Genomic DNA, 19,661 nt, shown 5'->3' with positions numbered 1-19,661 from the left:
CAGGCCAGTCTACTACCCGCACTCTTTTACTACGAAGCCACACTGTTGTAACACGTGCAGAATGTGGTTTGGCATTGTCTTGCTGAAATAAGCAGGGACGTCCCTGAAAACAACATTGCTTGGATGGCAGCATGTGTTGCTCCAAAATCATCACAGATGTGTAACACACACCCATACCATCACAGATGCTGGCTTTTGAACTTTGCGCTGGTAACAATCTGGATGGTCTTTTTCCTCTTTTGTCCGGAGGACACAGCGTCCATGATTTCCAAAAACAATTTGAAATGTGGACTCATCAGACCACAGCACACTTTTCCACTTTGCGTATGTCCATTTCAAATGAGCTTGGTCCCAGAGAAGGCGGCAGCGTTTCTGGATGTTGTTGATGTATGGCTTTCACTTTGCATGACAGAGTTTTAACTTGCACTTGTAGATGTAGCGACAAATTGTGTTAACTGACAACGGTTTTCTGAAGTGTTCCTGAGCCCACACGGTAAGATCCTTTACACAATGATGTCAGTTTTTAATGCAGTGTCGCCTGAGGGATCAAAGGTCACGGGCATTCAATGTTAGCTTTCAGCCTTGCTGCTTACGTGTAGAAAGTTCTCCAGATTCTCTGAATCTTCTGATTATATTATGGACTGTAGATGATGGAATCCCTAAATTCCTTGCAGTTGAACGTTGAGAAACATTGTTCTTAAACTGTTGGACAATTTTTTCATGCAATTGTTCACAAAGTGGTCATCCTCACCCCATCTGTGAATGGCTGAGCCTTTTGGGGATGCTCCTTTTATTCCCAATCATGACATTCACCTGTTTCCAATTAGGTGTTCTTTGAGCATTCATCAACTTTCCCAGTCTTTTGTTGCCCCGTCCCAACGTTTTTGAAACGTGTTACAGGCATCCATTTCCAAATGAGCAAATATTTGCACAAAAACAACAAAGTCTATCAGTTTGAACATTAAATATCTTGTCTTTGTGGTGTATTCAATTGAATATAAGTTGAAGAGGATTTGCAAATCATTGTATTCTGTTTTAAATTTACATTTTACACAACGTCCCAACTTCATTGGAATTGGGGGTTGTGTGTATATATATATATATATATATATATATATATATATATATATATATATATATATATATATGGATTCAGGTGTGTTGGAGCAGGGAGACAAGTAAGAATGTCAAGAAGGTAGATCTCGAGGACCGAACTTGGGCACCTATCGTGTAGGGGGTGGGTATTTTTAAGCTTTGCTTCTGCACTCACCCTTTCGGTTACACGGGTTCATTGTTGAGTTGTTTTGTTATGAGTTTTTGTTACTGTTGATTAGTGTGCCGAATAAACTCATTCATTCAATCATTTATATAAGGTTTAACAAGGTCTCCGCCCCTTCCTCCAGCCACACGTATCACGCCATCTGTGTTAGAATGTCATAAGTTTCTGTGCATCATATGACCAATCCTAAGTCCCTTCGGCTACTCCTTCATTTTCATTCGGGGTCGCCACAGCAGATCAAAGGTACGTAAAACCTAGCGCACTAACCATTTGGTCACACACAAAGTCGTGCATTATCCAACCAATAACTGGGGAAAAAGTGTTTTTGTCATAGCTTTTTGAAAATGCAGCTTTTTGAATCACCTGAAAAACCACTGCAAACAAGCACAAAAACTTGCTTTCCATGAAATGTATTTTCAAGTCACTATTGCAAACTGCACAACTTGGAGGATAATGGAGATCAGATGAGTAACCAGTGTGTGGTAATTTACATGCACCTCATCCAGTGAGGAAACTCAATTCAAGATCTGCATGTTTGGTTTGGCAGCATGATGGCTTAGTGATTAGCACTGTTGCCTCACAGCAAGAAGGTTGTGGGATTGCTTTCCGCCTTGTCCGTTCTGTGTAGTTTGCATCCTCAACCCATGTTTACATGGGTTACTTCTGGGTTCCTCCCACTCCCAAAAACATGCAGATTAGGTGAACTGAAAACTCTAAATTGCCTGTAGGTGTGAGTGATAGTGTGAATGTGTTTGTCTATATGTGGCACTGCGACAGACTGCCGTTCTGTCCAGCGCGTACGCTGCCTCTTCCCCTATCCCTACTCATTTATGTGGGTTTGGGAGACGCGCTCTGACAGCACTGGCTTGGGCACCCCATGTGGCTGACTGGGATTCATTGAATTCCTAAACCTCATTTTCTTCTGATGCAGAAGTATTTCACATCATACATGTGTAACAGAAATACACCAAAGAATTTGGCATAAACATTTTATTTTCTGTTTATTTCGAGGTTTCTGACATTAACGTTGATTTGTCTGACGCTTAAATGTCTGAACTTGAATCTGTGCAGGATAGAACAGATTATGATTAAGTAGTCTTCAACAATAACATGATTATCTTTAATCAAATTTAAAAAAACTGGAGGACAGTGATGCAAAGCTGTATTCATATGGCCTTCAGGTATTGCAAACACTTTGCGTCTGTCCGTCTGTCTGTCTGTGCTCAACATACACTCAACAAAAATATAAACGCAACACTTTTGGTTTTGCTCCCATTTTGTATGAGATGAACTCAAAGACCTAAAACTTTTTCCACATACACAATATCACCATTTCCCTCAAATATTGTTGACAAACCAGTCTAAATCTGTGATAGTGAGCACTTCTCCTTTGTTGAGATAATCCATATCACCTCACAGGTGTGCCATATCAAGATGCTGATTAGACACCATGATTAGTGCACAGGTGTGCCTTCGACTGTCCACAATAAAAGGCCACTCTGAAAGGTGCAGTTTTGTTTTATTGGGGGGGATACCAGTCAGTATCTGGTGTGACCACCATTTGCCTCATGCAGTGCAACACATCTCCTTCGCATAGAGTGGATCAGGTTGTCAATTGTGGCCTGTGGAATGTTGGTCCACTCCTCTTCAATGGCTGTGCGAAGTTGCTGGATATTGGCAGGAACTGGTACACGCTGTCGTATACGCCGGTCCAGAGCATCCCAAACATGCTCAGTGGGTGACATGTCCGGTGAGTATGCCGGCCATGCAAGAACTGGGACATTTTCAGCTTCCAAGAATTGTGTACAGATCCTTGCAACATGAGGCCATGCATTATCCTGCTGCAACATGAGGTGATGTTCTTGGATGTATGGCACAACAATGGGCCTCAGGATCTCATCACGGTATCTCTGTGCATTCAAAATGCCATCAATAAAATGCACCTGTGTTCTTCGTCCATAACAGACACCTGCGCATATCATAACCCCACCGCCACCATGGGCCACTCGATCCACAACATTGACATCAGAAAACCGCTCACCCACACAACGCCACACACCCTGTCTGCCATCTGCCCTGAACAGTGTGAACCGGGATTCATCCGTGAAGAGAACACCTCTCCAACGTGCCAAACGCCAGCGAATGTGAGCATTTGCCCACTCAAGTCGGTTACGACGACGAACTGGAGTCAGGTCGAGACCCCGATGAGGACGACGAGCATGCAGATTAGCTTCCCTGAGACGGTTTCTGACAGTTTGTGCAGAAATTCTTTGGTTATGCAAACCGATTGTTTCAGCAGCTGTCTGAGTGGCTGGTCTCAGACGATCTTGGAGGTGAACATGCTGGATGTGGAGGTCCTGGGCTAGTGTGGTTACACGTGGTCTGCGGTTGTGAGGCTGGTTGGATGTACTGCCAAATTCTCTGAAACGCCTTTGGAGACGGCTTATGGTAGAGAAATGAACATTCAATACACGAGCAACAGCTCTGGTTGACATTCCTGCTGTCAGCATGCCAATTGCATGCTCCCTCAAATCTTGCGACATCTGTGGCATTGTGCTGTGTGATAAAACTGCACCTTTCAGAGTGGCTTTTTATTGTGGGCAGTCTAAGGCACACCTGTGCACTAATCATGGTGTCTAATCAGCATCTTGATATGGCACACCTGTGAAGTGGGATGGATTATCTCAGCAAAGGAGAAGTGCTCACTATCACAGATTTAGACTGGTTTGTGAACAATATTTGAGGGAAATGGTGATATTGTGTATGTGGAAAAAGTTTTAGATCTTTGAGTTCATCTCATACAAAATGGGAGCAAAACCAAAAGTGTTGCGTTTATATTTTTGTTGAGTAAGTCCAGTTCTACTACTGCCACAGTCTTCAAATTCACAGGGAACATTCTTGGGACACAGACTTTGGACAAGTTCAAAGATGGCTAACCTCAACCTATTTTAAGAGGTCAAAAGGTCACATTCTTTCTACACACTCTTTCATTGATTACGTGCTCATGGGGCTGAGGGTACTTTAGCATTGTTTTTTTTTTGTTTGTTTGTTTTTTTGTGTGTTTGACTTGTCCCATCTGTGGGTTTGACTGTTGATGAAGCACAGACACCTCACTGTCCCAGTTTTTTGCTGATTTTGTAGACAATGTTGGAATCCAGACACATTGTTCAACTTCTGCAAAAAGAAACTCACTTCAAGTTATTGTGCTTATTATGTAGAGCAGCTGAAGTCAGAAACACACATTTAAGAGTAATGCAAGGTGCTCTCGTTTTGTCTCATCTGACCAAAGGACATACTTCCAGAATTTGATGCACAAAAGCTGAGTGGGCACTCTGTGGAAACACTGTGAGGAAACAGCAAAGTGTCATCGGTGGTGAATAAAGTGGAACTGATCCTCACCATGAGTGTGACCAGAATCAGAACCAGAGTGCTGCGGAGGTAAGAGTGTCGAAACTCCTTGGGTTTACAGTCCGGATCATTGACTATCCCCAGGATCAATTCCTCCTGTAGAAAGAAAAAAAAAGAAAAAACATGTAAACACTGCTGTGGAAAATTACTTCCAAACTGTGAAATTTTACATTTTCTTTAAAATCTTTCCGAGTGTTTTTTTCAATAAAGCAAGCACTTTTCAACACAGCACTTCTAAACGTCCTACTTTTATTTTGGATGGTTACCTTATTATACTTTACACAGAGAAACAAAATTATTTCACAAAAAACAAAAACTACCAGGGTTCAAATTATCAGCATCATCGATAAAGCTCGTTCATCCACCTTTTCTCAACGATTTGGGACTTTTTTTTTTACTTTTTTCCCTTCGTTCAGGAATCGTATGCCATGTGACCGAGCCTTTACTAAGAAGTTGAAAAATGAACCTCAAACAACTCAATACATCTGGGGTTTCAGTCCGACAGTCCTGCATGCTTCTAAGTGATTCAAATGTTTACATGTGCTTGCCCCTGGATTATACGGCTGCTGTGGAACTTGACCTCTGAAAAAAATTCAAATCCCCGCCCCTTTTGTGTCAGAATGTCAGTACCTCCTCCTCACACCAGTCATAGACTTTCCACAGAGACACATATCTGACTCTGTGTCTCTTCCACAGCTCCAGGAACAGTGTTGCTAACACAAAAACAAGAAATCAGTTAAAGGTGAGCCTCAGATGGGCATCTTTATGACATCACAGACGTTTAGGTCTCACTTACCCCAGATAGCCATGAACATAGCAAATGCCACGGTGCCTTCATTGTCAAACAGATGGCTCACCTGTGTGAACGGAAATACAAAACCTCACGTAGCATCTGAGCAAAGCTCAAAACATTCAGAAATACATGTATAAAGTGCCCAAGGCATTTTCTGTTAAAAGCAGACATCAGACTGATTCCTATGCATTTTGATCTGCAGAGTTCAAAAATTGCTGTTGGCATGCTGTATCTATATCCTTTCACCCCCTAACTTACATGAAGCAAAATGGCTGCCAATTACATCAAAATTTCCACAATTTTGGTTGTATATGTACTATAAAAACAAACTAAACATCGTTTTCTATGTATTTTTACCTGCTAAATTCAAATATTGTTGTTGGCAAGCTGTATCTTCACCCCTAATTTGCATCAAACAAAACAGCTGCTCGTTTCATGAGTCTTTTCAAAAGTCTGCTTGTGTTTGCGTTAGAAGAGAAAATAAAACTTCTATTTCTATGTATTTTTACATGCTGCGTTCAATTATTGTTGTTGGAAAGCTGTATCTTTACTCCTTCACCACTAATTTGCATAAAAACATGGCTGCCCGCGTCATCAAATTAGAAGTGTGTGCTATTTGTTTTTGATGAGAAAATACAACTTATATTTCTATGTAATTTGACCTACTGAATTTAAATATTGTTGGAAAGCTGTATCCCTAATCCTTCACCCAATAATTAGCAAAAAAAATGTATTAATTTAGTGACTGCCTGGTATTGTTACTGGTAAAAAGTAAGTCATCTTTTATTTGATGACAATTATCAATTCACAGATAATTGGCAAAGCTTCTGGGGAAAACCTAGTCTTGTTAGGAGAGACGGCATCCATCCCACTTTGGATGGAGCAGCTCTCATTTCTAGAAATCTGGCCAATTTTCTTAAATCCTCCAAACCGTGACTATCCAGGGTTGGGACCAGGAAGCAGAGTTGTAGTCTTACACACCTCTCTGCATCTTCTCTCCCCCTGCCATCCCCTCATTACCCCATCCCCGTAGAGACGGTGCCTGCTCCCAGACCACCAATAACCAGCAAAAATCTATTTAAGCATAAAAATTCAAAAAGAAAAAATAATATAGCACCTTCAACTGCACCACCGACTAAAACAGTAAATGTGGGTCTATTAAACATTAGATCTCTCTCTTCTAAGTCCCTGTTAGTAAATGACTCTTTCTCTCCGATTGTTCTGTCTGAGTTATTTTTATTAGTTACTTCCTCCAAACCATCAACATGTCTATCCGACCCCATTCCTACCAGGCTGATCAAGGAAGCCCTACCATTAATTAATGCTTTGGTCTTAAATATGATCAATCTATCTTTATTAGTTGGCTATGTACCACAGGCTTTTAAGGTGGCAGTAATTAAACCATTACTTAAAAGCCATCACTTGACCCAGCTATCTTAGCTAATTATAGGCCAATCTCAACCTTCCTTTTCTCTCAAAAATTCTTGAAAGGGTAGTGTAAAACAGCTAACTGATCATCTGCAGAGGAATGGTCTATTGAGAGTTTCAGTCAGGGTTTAGAATCATCATAGTACAGAAACAGCATTAGTGAAGGTTACAAATGATCTTCTTATGGCCTCAGACAGTGGACTCATCTCTGTGCTTGTTCTGTTAGACCTCAGTGCTGCTTTGATACTGTTGACCATAAAATTTTATTACAGAGATTAGAGCATGCCATAGGTATTAAAGGCACTGCACTGCAGTGGTTTGAATCATATTTATCTAATAGATTACAATTTGTCATGTAAATGGGGAGTCTTCTTCACAGACTAAGGTTAATTACGGAGTTCCACAAGGTTCTGTGCTAGGATCAATTTTATTCACTTTATACATGCCTCCCTTAGGCAGTATTATTAGACAGCATTGCTTAAATTTTCATTGTTACGCAGATGATACCCAGCTTTATCTATCCATGAAGCCAGAGGACACACACCAATTAGCTAAACTGCAGGATTGTCTACAGACATAAAGACATGGATGACCTCTAATTTCCTGCTTTTAAACTCAGATAAAACTGAAGTTATTGTACTTGGCCCCACAAAACATGGTGTCTAACCAGATCCTTACTCTGGATGGCATTACCCTGACCTCTAGTAATACTGTGAGAAATCTTAGAGTCATTTTTGATCAGGATATGTCATTCAATGCGCATATTAAACAAATATGTAGAACTGCTTTTTTGTATTTGCGCAATATCTCTAAAATTAGAAAGGCCTTGTCTCAGAGCGATGCTAATTCATGCATTTATTTCCTCTAGGCTGGACTATTGTAATTCATTATTATCAGGTTGTCCTAAAAGTTCCCTGAAAAGCCTTCAGTTAATTCAAAATGCTGCAGCTAGAGTACTGACAGGGACTAGAAGGAGAGGCATATTTCACCCATATTGGCTTCTCTTCATTGGCTTCCTGTTAATTCTATAATAGAATTTAAAATTCTTCTTCTTACTTATAAGGTTTTGAATAATCAGGTCTCATCTTATCTTAGGGACCTCATATTACCATATCACCCCAATAGAGCGCTTCGCTCTCAGACTGGCGGGCTTACTTGTAGTTCCTAGGTTTTTAAGAGTAGAATGGGAGGCAGAGCCTTCAGCTTTCAGGCTCCTCTCCTCTGGAACCAGCTCCCAATTCGGATCAGGGAGACAGACCACCCTCTCTACTTTAAGATTAGGCTTAAACTTTCCTTTTTGCTAAAGCTTATAGTTAGGCTGGATCAGGTGACCCTGAACCATCCCTTAGTTATGCTGCTATAGACTCAGACTGCTGGGGGGTTCCCATGATGCACTGAGTGTTTTTTCTCTTTTGCTCTGTATGCACCACTCTGCATTTAATCATTAGTGATTGATCTCTGGTCCCCTCCACAGCATGTCTTTTTCCTGGTTCTCTACCTCAGCCCCAACCAGTCCCAGCAGAAGACTGCCCTTCCCTGAGCCTGGTTCTGCTGGAGGTTTCTTCCTGTTAAAAGGGAGTTTTTTCCTTCCCACTGTCACCAAGTGCTTGCTCACAGGGGGTCGTTTTGACCATTGGGGTTTTTCCGTAATTATTGTATAGCTTTGCCTTACAATATAAAGCGCCTTGGGGCAACTGTTTGTTGTGATTTGGCGCTATATAAATAAAATTGATTTGATTTGATTTAATTGATGTGGCAAATGCTACTAAACCTAAACGCTAGAGAACTCAGAGATTCAACGATATTATCTTACTACCTAACACTTTCAAGATTATCTGTAAATCAGTCTAGTGACAAGGGACACTGGCAACCTAACACGGTGTATAAAAAGAGAATCAGCAGACAAGACACAACACAAATCTAATCTAATGCTACTAAGTATAATATATTATACTACAACACCAATACCATAAGACTGGAACTGGTCCACACAAATCAACACACTATAACATGAACATGCACAGATATAGATGCACAAAGTATCTCAGAGTCTCCTTAACATGAGTGTGAAAGGATGAACTCCACAAATATATCAGGGAACAATGCAGTTTGATTGACCACGTCTATGCTGTGGCTGCTGCTGCTGCTGTTGAGTCACTGTGGCACCATGTGCCTGGCCACTAGCCAGTGAGGCCTGACCCCTGGGGTTGAAAGCAGTAGCCCTATGGTGTCGAAGCTTTATACATTATCTGTGCTGTACTGAGCCAATTATATAGGTTTTCACATAGTATTATCATTATATTTTCAGCATTTGTGATGAAAAAATACACGAGTCATTCACATGCCATCATGGAATTAATATAATGATAGTGATTTTTTAAATCCACAGGAGACATTTTTCAACAGGCCAGTATAAGTCAGATTGACAAATACATGCATTTGTAGGCCTGATTGTGCAGCAGAGACGTGGGAAAAAATGTTTTTTTTTTAAATCAATTTCTGTTGGAGAACAAGCTTCTACAAAGTATAAAAACAGCAGGCAGCCATGTTGTTTCATGCATATTAGGGATGAAAGAGACAAGATACAGCTTGCAAATAAGAAACTATGAACTCAACAGTTCAAATAACACAAAGATAAGAGTTTTCATTGCCTTTCTTGAGCAAAAATAAGCAATTGTGGGAAACCTGACAAACCAGGCGCTCATTTTGTTTTATGCGAAATAGGCAGTGAAAGAGTAGTAATACAGCATGGTAACAAGACTATTTGAATTCTGCAGGTCAAAATACATAAGAATAGAACTTTTATTTCTGTTTCGAATGCAAATACAAGTAAACCTGTGTGAAATTTGACGAAATGGACAGCCATTTCATTTTATGCAAATTAGAAGGTGAAAGAGTAAAGATACAGCATGCCAACAGCAATTTCTGAACTCAGCAGGTCAAAATACATAAGAATCAGCCTGTTGTCTGCTTTTAACAGAAAATACCTTGGGTAGTCTACTTACCTGAAAATGGAACCTAACTAGAACTATAAAACTAGAAATAAACACCCCTCCTACAGTACACCCTCTACTGGTGGTTCACAGGTACTGGCTCACTCCTCTTGTCTCCTTCTCACTGTCTCTCTCCATCTTATTTTGTTTTTATAAATGTTGTTTAATCATAAAGTGTATTATTTCCCAGGCTAAATAAATATGATCAAATACACAATTCATGTGTTCTGTCTGGCACCAAAGTAAACCAAACAAAGGCCCATTGCCACCACTCGGCAATCCATGACCACGGTCAGGGCCAGGGAGCCGACACTCCAACTGAAGCCACGGCATCAGACATGCCCCCTCCACGAGTGTGCCAAAGTGCAAAGTTTCACTTGGCTCTATACTAAAATAATAACATAGCCATGTTAATTAGCTCCTCAGTGTTAGCAAAGAGTGTGAGGCTGCCGTTTCACTGCAGCTATACATACGAGGGGTGGCATACACAGCTGCTTGCACCTCTGCGTCATTCCTGTAACTGTGCCCTTCAGTTGTTCTTTCAGCTTAGGAAAAGGAAAAAGTCAGAAGGTGCCAGATCCAGACTGTACGGCGGTTTTTTAAGATCTCATAAAATCTGAGCCGCTGCAATGCATCCTGTGTTTGTTGACTTGTGTGGTATGAACATTGTCATGAGAACGAATTGTGCCTTTTCTAGGACAAACCCGCTTAAAGTGTGAGTGCAGCTTTGCAAAATGTCCATATATGCTCCAAATTCTGAGGACTATCCCTGTGCATCTGTGGCTGTTACGGGGCACCCCCTATGAGCCTGATCATGCAAACTCATCGTGGCTGGATTTTTACCTTTCAGGTCCTCACCACCACAGACAACACTCATTCGTCGATGACTGTCCATGGGTGCACAAAGCTCTAGTGAGTAATTCAATAACAGTACGGTGTTTCACACACGTCTACGTATGGCACTTTTTTTTTTTTTTAAACAGAGCACTGTGTGGTCAGATAAGCACCAGGGTCTCAAACCAGCTCGCATGTATTCATAGTCAGCCAAACTCCTGTACTGGTGCTTTCAGGTGACACCGCGTGTGCATTAGCCCAGACTTCCTGATCTAAAACTACAAACACCCAGTACAACAAACAACGGCAGAGCAGGAAGAGAGAGAGGCGTAGTTGGTAACTGGTGACTGGCCTCAGCTGGAGGGCAACCTGCGAGGGACTGGTGGTCCATCCAGAGGGAGTCTTAGACTCATCAACTCACGCTACAGAAACTGGCGATGAGCGCTGGCTCAGTGGGCTCATGGCCCAGAATTATTTACTATAAATAGACTGCAATTGGCTATAGTATTTTCCATCGGAAGCAGATGCTCAAAAGGCTTTACAATGAAGCCTCACATTCACCCATCCACACCTACACCGATAATGGTTGGGCATCTTAACTGGGGAAGACTGGGGACATTGACCGAGGAGGATTTGAACCAAGGCTCCTCTAGATCCCACATCTGAAAAGATAATCTTTTACTGTATATATATATATATATATATATATATTATCATGTTTAACACACAATACCTACATTGATGCATCTGTAACAGAGTGACTCTTTCTCACCTTAGCATAGATGCAGGTGTCCGAAAGCTTCCACGCCGGACACCATTTTGTCACAGCGAGGACACATGACAATGTCTGAGTCACAGACCTCCGTACTGACAAAAGAGAGTGAAACGGCTTCATTCAATCAACAGACAGAACTCAATAATTCACAACATTTTGTCCTGGATGTGGCCATCAATCATAAATTACACCAGAAATGGTGTAATTCGAAATGGATCCCATGAAAGGCTCATTAAAAGCTGCTAATGAGTCTTTCATTGGATTCAGATGGGTTGGAACAGGGAGACAACTAAGCGTGCAGGAAGGTAGATCTCGAGGATCCGAACTTGGGCACCCCTGAATTACAGTTTTTATTGTTTACTAAATGGGTTTACATTAGCAGTAACTTCAACGTAACATGTTCTCAGGGACGAAGGAACTAGAACGTCTGTCATTGAACAGAAAGTCCTGATAAAGGAAAGGAAAAAATATATATATTTATTGAAAAATATATGTATGTCATAACCTCTTGGTGCCAAATATGACTGAAATAAGACCTAATATTCAGTCAAACCCCTATGTATTCACACCCACCCTGTGGGCGTGGCTCTGCATGTTAAGAAGGCATGAGGACCTGACAAGCACTTCAGAGTAACTGCTTATGATGAGGTCAGCACAATCACAAAACATCAGATTAACAGTGACATCATAAACAACTCACATAAGAGGGCTGGTGTTGAAAAAGGCCAGGCCGTACAAAAACACAATAACACCGAGCACAGCCGCAGGAATCAACAGCATGGTGTACCAGCCCAGCCACAGGTAGTACAGCGCCACCTTCTCCCCAAAGTAACACCTGTCACAAAGACACTGAGGTGTCAGAACACAAACAGCAAGCTCCTATAACAAGAAATCTCCCAAGACGATGCATTTTTTTAACAGGTGCAAATTACACCCTGGACACGACGCCAGTTCATCACAGGGTCACCTTATTTATTATGTTTTAATGAATTCCTGCACACAGCTGTGTGTTGTCTGTGTGAGGTTGGCACACTGGTTGGCTCTATTAAGCATCTTATTTCAGTGGAGGCGGGTGTTAGGGTCCGGGTGGTTGGCGTTCTTCTTAGCAGTAGCTTCACTGGCAGATGACCGTTTTTACACTGTTTTTGGTGGAAGAACACATATAAAGCCTGATATCTAGTTATAGTATCCAATGGTCCCCACTCTGTTACAGACTGAAACCATTTTTTGCCATTGCAAGCATTCATGGTACCCCTGCTCATTTCAGGGTGTGTCAACAGACGGAAAAGCCACACATTAGTGATAGTGGATTCCATTACCCACAAAGCTAGACTGGAGTCACAAGCCAATGTTAAATGTTTACCTGGGGCCACAGCATCTGACATACCTTCTCCTCTAAGGGTGCCGACTCAGGAAGGTGATACAAATTATAGTGACATCCTCACCCATGTGGGCACTAATGATGTTAGGACGCAACAGTGTGATGCCACAAAGACAGACGTAGTGAGGGCTTGTGACATCACCACAAATATGTGTCTGCGTCAACAAATCATCTCTGGTCCCCTCCCCTCTGAGAAATGATGAGGGCTACCGTAGGCTTACAGGTCTACATAGGTGGGTGGCAAACCTCTGCAGAGATCAGGGATTTAGTTTTCTGCATAACTGCCCTCTTTCTGGGGTTGCTGATGCCAAACAGTCTTCACCCTACTGGCGAATCTACAACATAAGCGTTTTAGGGAGGGTGACATTAGGAAATGACAGCAGGTCATCGAGTAGGTGATTAGAGAGTCTGGTAGGCCTACTCTTAATAAGAATAAGAATCAACTTTATTTATCCCAAAGGAAATTATTCAGTGTTGGGGGCTGGTAGTTTATTGTTTTAACTGCTTTCTTTTACACTGCAAAATTTCAGTCTCTTCTGGTCTGTACACATTAAAAATGCAGACAACTAAATAAATGAAAAATGCCGGGATATGTTTTTCACAGGTTTTGCACATGAAAGACAGATGGACAAACGGACAGACGCGCAGGCAGACAGACAGATGCGCAGGCAGACAGACAGACAGACGCACAGGCAGACAGAGACAAACGGACAGACGCACAGGCAGATAGACAGACGCACAGGGAGACAAATGGACTAACTTGACTTCGTTGACCGGCTGGCAGTTGAACAGACCCGACCATCGAGCCCATTTCTTCTTTAAGATGTGCTGCTTCTTCCTCTGGTAATCCCCAAAAAATACACACAGACACATCAGGCTTATGGTGATACATAATCTCTCCTTTCTTTACTTATTTATTGTCGTCTACATCAGTGGCACCTACACTAAAACAATGAAACAAGAAAACAAAAAAGAACTGATAAATGTGGTCAGAAAATCAGTGTGAATTACGTGACAAACAGATTCTTTTCAAACAACAAACACATAGATACAGGTAGTGTTCATCAATCAGACATCAAACAGAACCACAGCAGGATGAACACGTCTCATCGGTTACCCAGCAGTTTTTCTGCCCAATTGTGATTTTATGTCTAAATAATACCAATTACAGCCAAATGTAATGTTTATTTATCAGTTGGATTTTTGAGCAAAAACAAATTTAAAAGTTACTATTTGAGGCTAAAGAGTTGACATCCTAACTCAGCAGCGTATCTTCCTGAGGGTTGGTGCTAACACACTGCAGACTGGTCGGGGTGGACCCACACCTACGTATGCCTCCTGTTGGAATGGCTCTTAGTTCTACTGTATGGAAATCTCATTCCATTCTGCTGAATTCTACAGTTGTCACACTTCGGTTGTTTATACTTGCAACAAATTACAAACCCAGCTGACTGGTAACAACAAACATTTTTTGCCACACTCAGTGTTGGATTTCCTTTGGCTTCAGTCATATTAACAGAGGACAGCAACCTCCTTGCGAATGGTCGCCTGGTGACTGCAATGAATCATGACACTACCGACAACCAACTGCTAGGAGTTGTAGTGACCAGGTGGTTGCATGGAGGGTGAGCATGCAGCACAACCAACCTCCACTCAACTACACTTGAAACAAAACGGACATTCAGCCCGGGGGCTGTGTGGAAAAGGTCAGAAACTTCTGTTTCCAGGGAGTCCACAGATGAGAAACTGACCTGGGACAGGAACACCACACACTTAGCAAAGAAGGCACGGCAAAGACTCCACTTTCTGAGAATCTTCAGGAAAAATAACATAAACCACTTTTTACCATGGAGACCATCCTCACACGCTGCCTCTGCATGTGGTTTGCCAGCTGCACCGGGGCAAACAAAAAAAGACCAACATGGCAGAGAAGATCATTGGTGCCCTCTACCCACACTGGGGGACCATCATGGAGAGCCAACACCATCCTAAAGGACTCATCCCACCCTGGCCACTCTCTGTTTGATCTACTCCCATCAGGCAGAGGTACAGGACCATTAAACAAGAAACAAATAGATTGAAAAACAGTTTCTACCCACTTGCTGTTACAGCTTTGAATGCCACTGGAACCAAATAGCCAGGTCACATGCCACACTTGAAATAAGTGCAACACTTGTTTATGTGCAATATCCACTGTCACTGAAATATCCACATTTTTGTACATACTTTTCTCTTTTTTTATATGCAATCTCTTTTTTGCTACTATCTTCTTACAATTTTTGTCTTTTTTTAATTTGTGCTCTGGACATACCTCTTTCATCCGGTTAAATTTATGTTTTTCTTTTCTTCCCCAGACCTAGTCTGCATGCGGTTTACTCAGGTTTATATTTGTACTGAAAGGCTTGCACCTTACCGTTTGTTGTACTTGTTACAATGACAACAAAGAATCTGTATGCAGTGTGATTGCACAGGATGCACCCTATCCCTAAATGATGACGGTCCAATGCAGACTGAGTGGACACACTCTCAGACAGATTGGCAGTGGTTGCAAATAATCATGAGATTTATTAAATGTAAACACATTGCCCATACGTTGCAATTAATTGGAATCAGCCTGCGCACAGTTGTAAACTGTACATTTATGAGTGATGTGCGCATCAGCTCTCCCATTATCCGATCCCACTGCACAATCCATGAGGTAGATGCACAACAGACACAGTCAAAGGCACACATGGACTTATTCAGGCACCAAGTAAAGTTCATGGTGGGACAGTGTAGTTTCATTATCACGGAGGTACAACAACTTTGTGTTTTGTGCACACTGTGCTGAAATGGTGGCTTGAAAAAGCAGGCGATCTGTCCGTCTGTCACACATACAGAAACAGATGTTTTGATTGCTTTTTCAAACCTGCACACAGAGCCCTCAGCTCGTTTGTGTACACAAAGGTGAGCAAAAAACAACCGTTTTTCGAATACCTTTTTCATGAGCCTCTATGGCTGACATAAACAGCAGAAAACTCCTTTAACACAGGAAGTTATACTAAAGCCTCGGTCCCACCAAATAATAAGCCATGAATAATGAGTCACGCATGGGTGTGCAGTGATTATTCGAAGAATGACTCATGTTTTCATCTATCACGTATCTATTACTAGGGCGGCTCTATGTGCCTCTCTGTACCCCACATGTGCCACGTAGCAGCCTCTAGTGAGCCACCACCGACGTTTAGATCTGACAATTAGATCCTCGAATGGCTCTTATCGGCCGCACGAGCCATGTATGAGCCACACAGTGCCATGTAGCGTGACACTGGTGCACGAACGCACGTTTGGTCCTACCTGCTGCCCCTCCCACACTTGTTTCCTCATGGAGCAGGAAAGAGAGGAAAAAAAGCATCCATATGAAACAGTCTTCTGTGATTCCAGAAGCCATTAGAGATGTTTTCAGCATCCAAGGTTTGGCAGAAAATTATTATAATCTGCTACAAAATAATTATTTTATATACAGCGTCCAGAGCACAGAGCAGATGGAATTGTGTGTGCAAGAGGGCAGCCGCTCCAAAGATAGCCTCTCAGGTGCTGTGTGGCTGCCAGGCGCTGGGATAATGTGCTTTTAGCAGCCTCGTAAGCACGACAAATATGCCTCTATAATCCTTGTTAGTCATCATAGTAACTCATACAGTAGTGTTCAGAATAACAGTAGTGCTATGTGACTAAAAAGATTAATCCAGGTTTTGAGTATATTCCTTATTGTTACATGGGAAACAAGGTACCAGTAGATTCAGTAGATTCTCACAAATCCAACAAGACCAAGCATTCATGATATGCACACTCTTAAGGCTATGAAATTGGACTATTAGTAAAAAAAAAGTAGAAAAGGGGGTGTTCACAATAATAGTAGTGTGGCATTCAGTCAGTGAGTTTGTCAATTTTGTGGAACAAACAGGTGTGAATCAGGTGTCCCCTATTTAAGGATGAAGCCAGCACCTGTTGAACATGCTTTTTCTCTTTGAAAGCCTGAGGAAAATGGGACGTTCAAGACATTGCTCAGAAGAACAGCGTAGTTTGATTAAAAAGTTGATTGTAGAGGGGAAAACTTATACGCAGGTGCAAAAACTTATAGGCTGTTCATCTACAATGATCTCCAATGCTTTAAAATGGACAAAAAACAGAGACGCGTGGAAGAAAACAGAAATAACCATCAAAATGGATAGAAGAATAACCAGAATGGCAAAGGCTCACCCATTGATCAGCTCCAGGATGATCAAAGACAGTCTGGAGTTACCTGTAAGTGCTGTGACAGTTAGAAGACGCTTGTGTGAAGCTAATTTATTTGAAAGAATCCCCCACAAAGTCCCTCTGTTAAATAAAAGACATGTGCAGAAGAGGTTACAATTTGCCAAAGAACACATCAACTGGCCAAAAGAAAAATGGAGGAATATTTTGTGGACTGATGAGAGTAAAATTGTTCTTTTTGGGTCCAAGGGCCGCAGACAGCTTGTGAAACGACCCCAAAACTCTGAATTCAAGCCACAGTTCACAGTGAAGACAGTGAAGCATGGTGGGTGCAAGCATCATGATATGGGCATGTTTCTCCTACTATGGTGTTGGGCCTATATATCGCATACCAGGTATCATGGATCAGTTTGGATATGTCAAAATACTTGAAGGGGTCATGTTGCCTTATGCTGAAGAGGACATGCCCTTGAAATGGGTGTTTCAACAAGACAATGACCCCAAGCACACTAGTAAACGAGCAAAATCTTGGTTCCAAACCAACAAAATTAATGCCTCGTAGATGTGAAGAAATCATGAAAAACTGTGGTTATACAACTAACAACTAAATACTAGTTTAGTGATTCATAGGATTGCTAAAAAAAAGCAGTTTGAAGATAATAGTTTTGAGTTTGAAGCATCAACAGCAGATGCTACTATTATTGTGAACACCCCCTTTCTACTTTTTTTTTTTTTACTAATAGCCCAATTTCATAGCCTTAAGAGTGTGCATATCATGAATGCTTGGTCTTGTTGATTTGCGAGAATCTACTGAATCCACTGGTAACTTGTTTCCCATGTAACATAAAGAAATATACTCAAAGCTGGATTAATCTTTTTAGTCACATAGCACTACTATTATTCTGAACACTACTGTACGTAAATTTTGAACATCTTGAAATTAGTGCCATGCTCAGAAATAAGCCTTGTTAACTGACAATAATGCCCCTAAGAGCCACCATTCTCGCCCCGACAGTTGAATCGTAGCAAAAAAAAAAAGAAGAAAGAAACATGCTGCGTGGCTCATTATTCATCCTTTATTATTTGGTGGGACCAGGGCTTAAGGATTCTGGGAATAATTACTTGAACCACCTCCTCATATAAAGCCAGAAAAAAAGCCTGTCCTACTTGAATAATTCATGCAATAACTTTTTTTTATCAATCAATCATGCTGCACACATCGTAAGATTTTCATGGAGGCAAAGGAGAAATATTGTTGTGGCTTTTGCACACTGAACATTATTCATGCTCATTAATAAAGTGAGAAATCAGACCTGATTTTGATCCAAATGTTGATGAATGAATTGAAGACTTTATTATCCAAGCTGTGATAATATTATGAACTTAAATTTGTTCGGTGCTCTTCCACAGGCTGCGCTGCACTACATGAGGCCAGGCAGAGTTAGCACTGCACTGCAGAAACAACACACAGCAACAGATTTGCTGTATTTTTGTTTGTAATTGTTAGCCCTGGGTCATTCGCACATTCACAGCAGTGACTTGCCGTCAAACTCAGTCCTGTCGCTGAATGTGGCTGCAGACATGGTTTCTGTCTTTGATGTGCCCATTTCAGGGATTTGTGGATGCAATGTGAAGCAAGGTGATTACCACTGTGATAATTTGGGTCACACTGCAGTCTTAAACCACTGTTTCCACTTCAGTTGTTGACCGAATCCTGCTTCAGTTTCTCACTCATGGAGGCAGAACAGAGTTCAAAAACACATCCTTGTTCAGCAGGTCCAGAATATCCTCTGACAATAAAAACACAACATCACACACAGTTAGGTTCAGAAATACTTGGACAATGACAACAACATTATTTAGCTGGACCACCAGCACATACTAGGCTTGAAACCCAACAATTAATATGACCTTAAAGTGCAACTATGAAGACCATTTCTGCCTGCACCATTTTTAGGTCAGGACAGGAGGAGTGTTCCAATCAGGACTGTTTTCCTGCACACAGCCCTCTATTTCTAACTATGATGAAGTCCTCCCTGTGACTACTTTCCTGCAGTGTTCTTGATATTGTTGAATGGGGAAGTTTCTAATCATATATAGGCAGTCACATCACTGGTTATCTGGGCCTTTTGGGGTTGTGAGCTCACCAGCACTTCTGTCTGCAGAAAACAGTTGGTTTAGTCCCTCCTGAAGATTTTTTTACAGCTTCTGATGGATTTGTTTTGAATGATTTAATTGCCAGTGGAACTTCAACGCTTTTGTGACACTTGATGTCAAGGTTTTTCCTCAGCCAGGCCAAGTTTTGCTTCAGTTGTCACTTTGGCTAAAAACAACTGTTATAATGCTGAAAAATGAACGTAAGTGACACCACATTACAGCCAGAGTAACACAGTAAAGCAACTCTCGACCTTTTATTCATTTACAGTTTAATTAAATATGAGGAATCACGTGAAACAGCTGAGGCAGTCTAATTTCTGCTGTTACTTTGGTCCATTAAATCCGTGGGTGGTGTGACTTCGACATCAGTGACCTGGTAT

At 41.5% G+C, this 19,661-nt stretch overlaps 1 protein-coding gene across 1 annotated transcript in view; it reads right to left on the bottom strand.

Moving 5' to 3' along the window:
- The window catches only part of LOC117522916 (anoctamin-9-like), a 150,324-nt gene that overhangs the window by 104,394 nt on the left and 26,269 nt on the right, over positions 1-19,661 (bottom strand). Inside the window, 8 exon segments of the mRNA XM_034184343.1 lie at positions 4,679-4,783; positions 5,318-5,400; positions 5,484-5,544; positions 11,508-11,549; positions 11,551-11,602; positions 12,211-12,345; positions 13,652-13,731; positions 15,403-15,414. Of these exon segments, the coding sequence (XP_034040234.1) occupies positions 4,679-4,783; positions 5,318-5,400; positions 5,484-5,544; positions 11,508-11,549; positions 11,551-11,602; positions 12,211-12,345; positions 13,652-13,731; positions 15,403-15,414 (570 nt within the window).

This window comes from Thalassophryne amazonica, chromosome 2 (genome assembly GCF_902500255.1).
Source record: "Thalassophryne amazonica chromosome 2, fThaAma1.1, whole genome shotgun sequence".
In the NCBI taxonomy this organism is placed as follows: Eukaryota; Metazoa; Chordata; class Actinopteri; order Batrachoidiformes; family Batrachoididae; genus Thalassophryne; species Thalassophryne amazonica.
The sequence above is the reverse complement of the archived record's forward strand: the minus strand, read 5'-3'. Positions and strand labels throughout refer to the sequence as shown.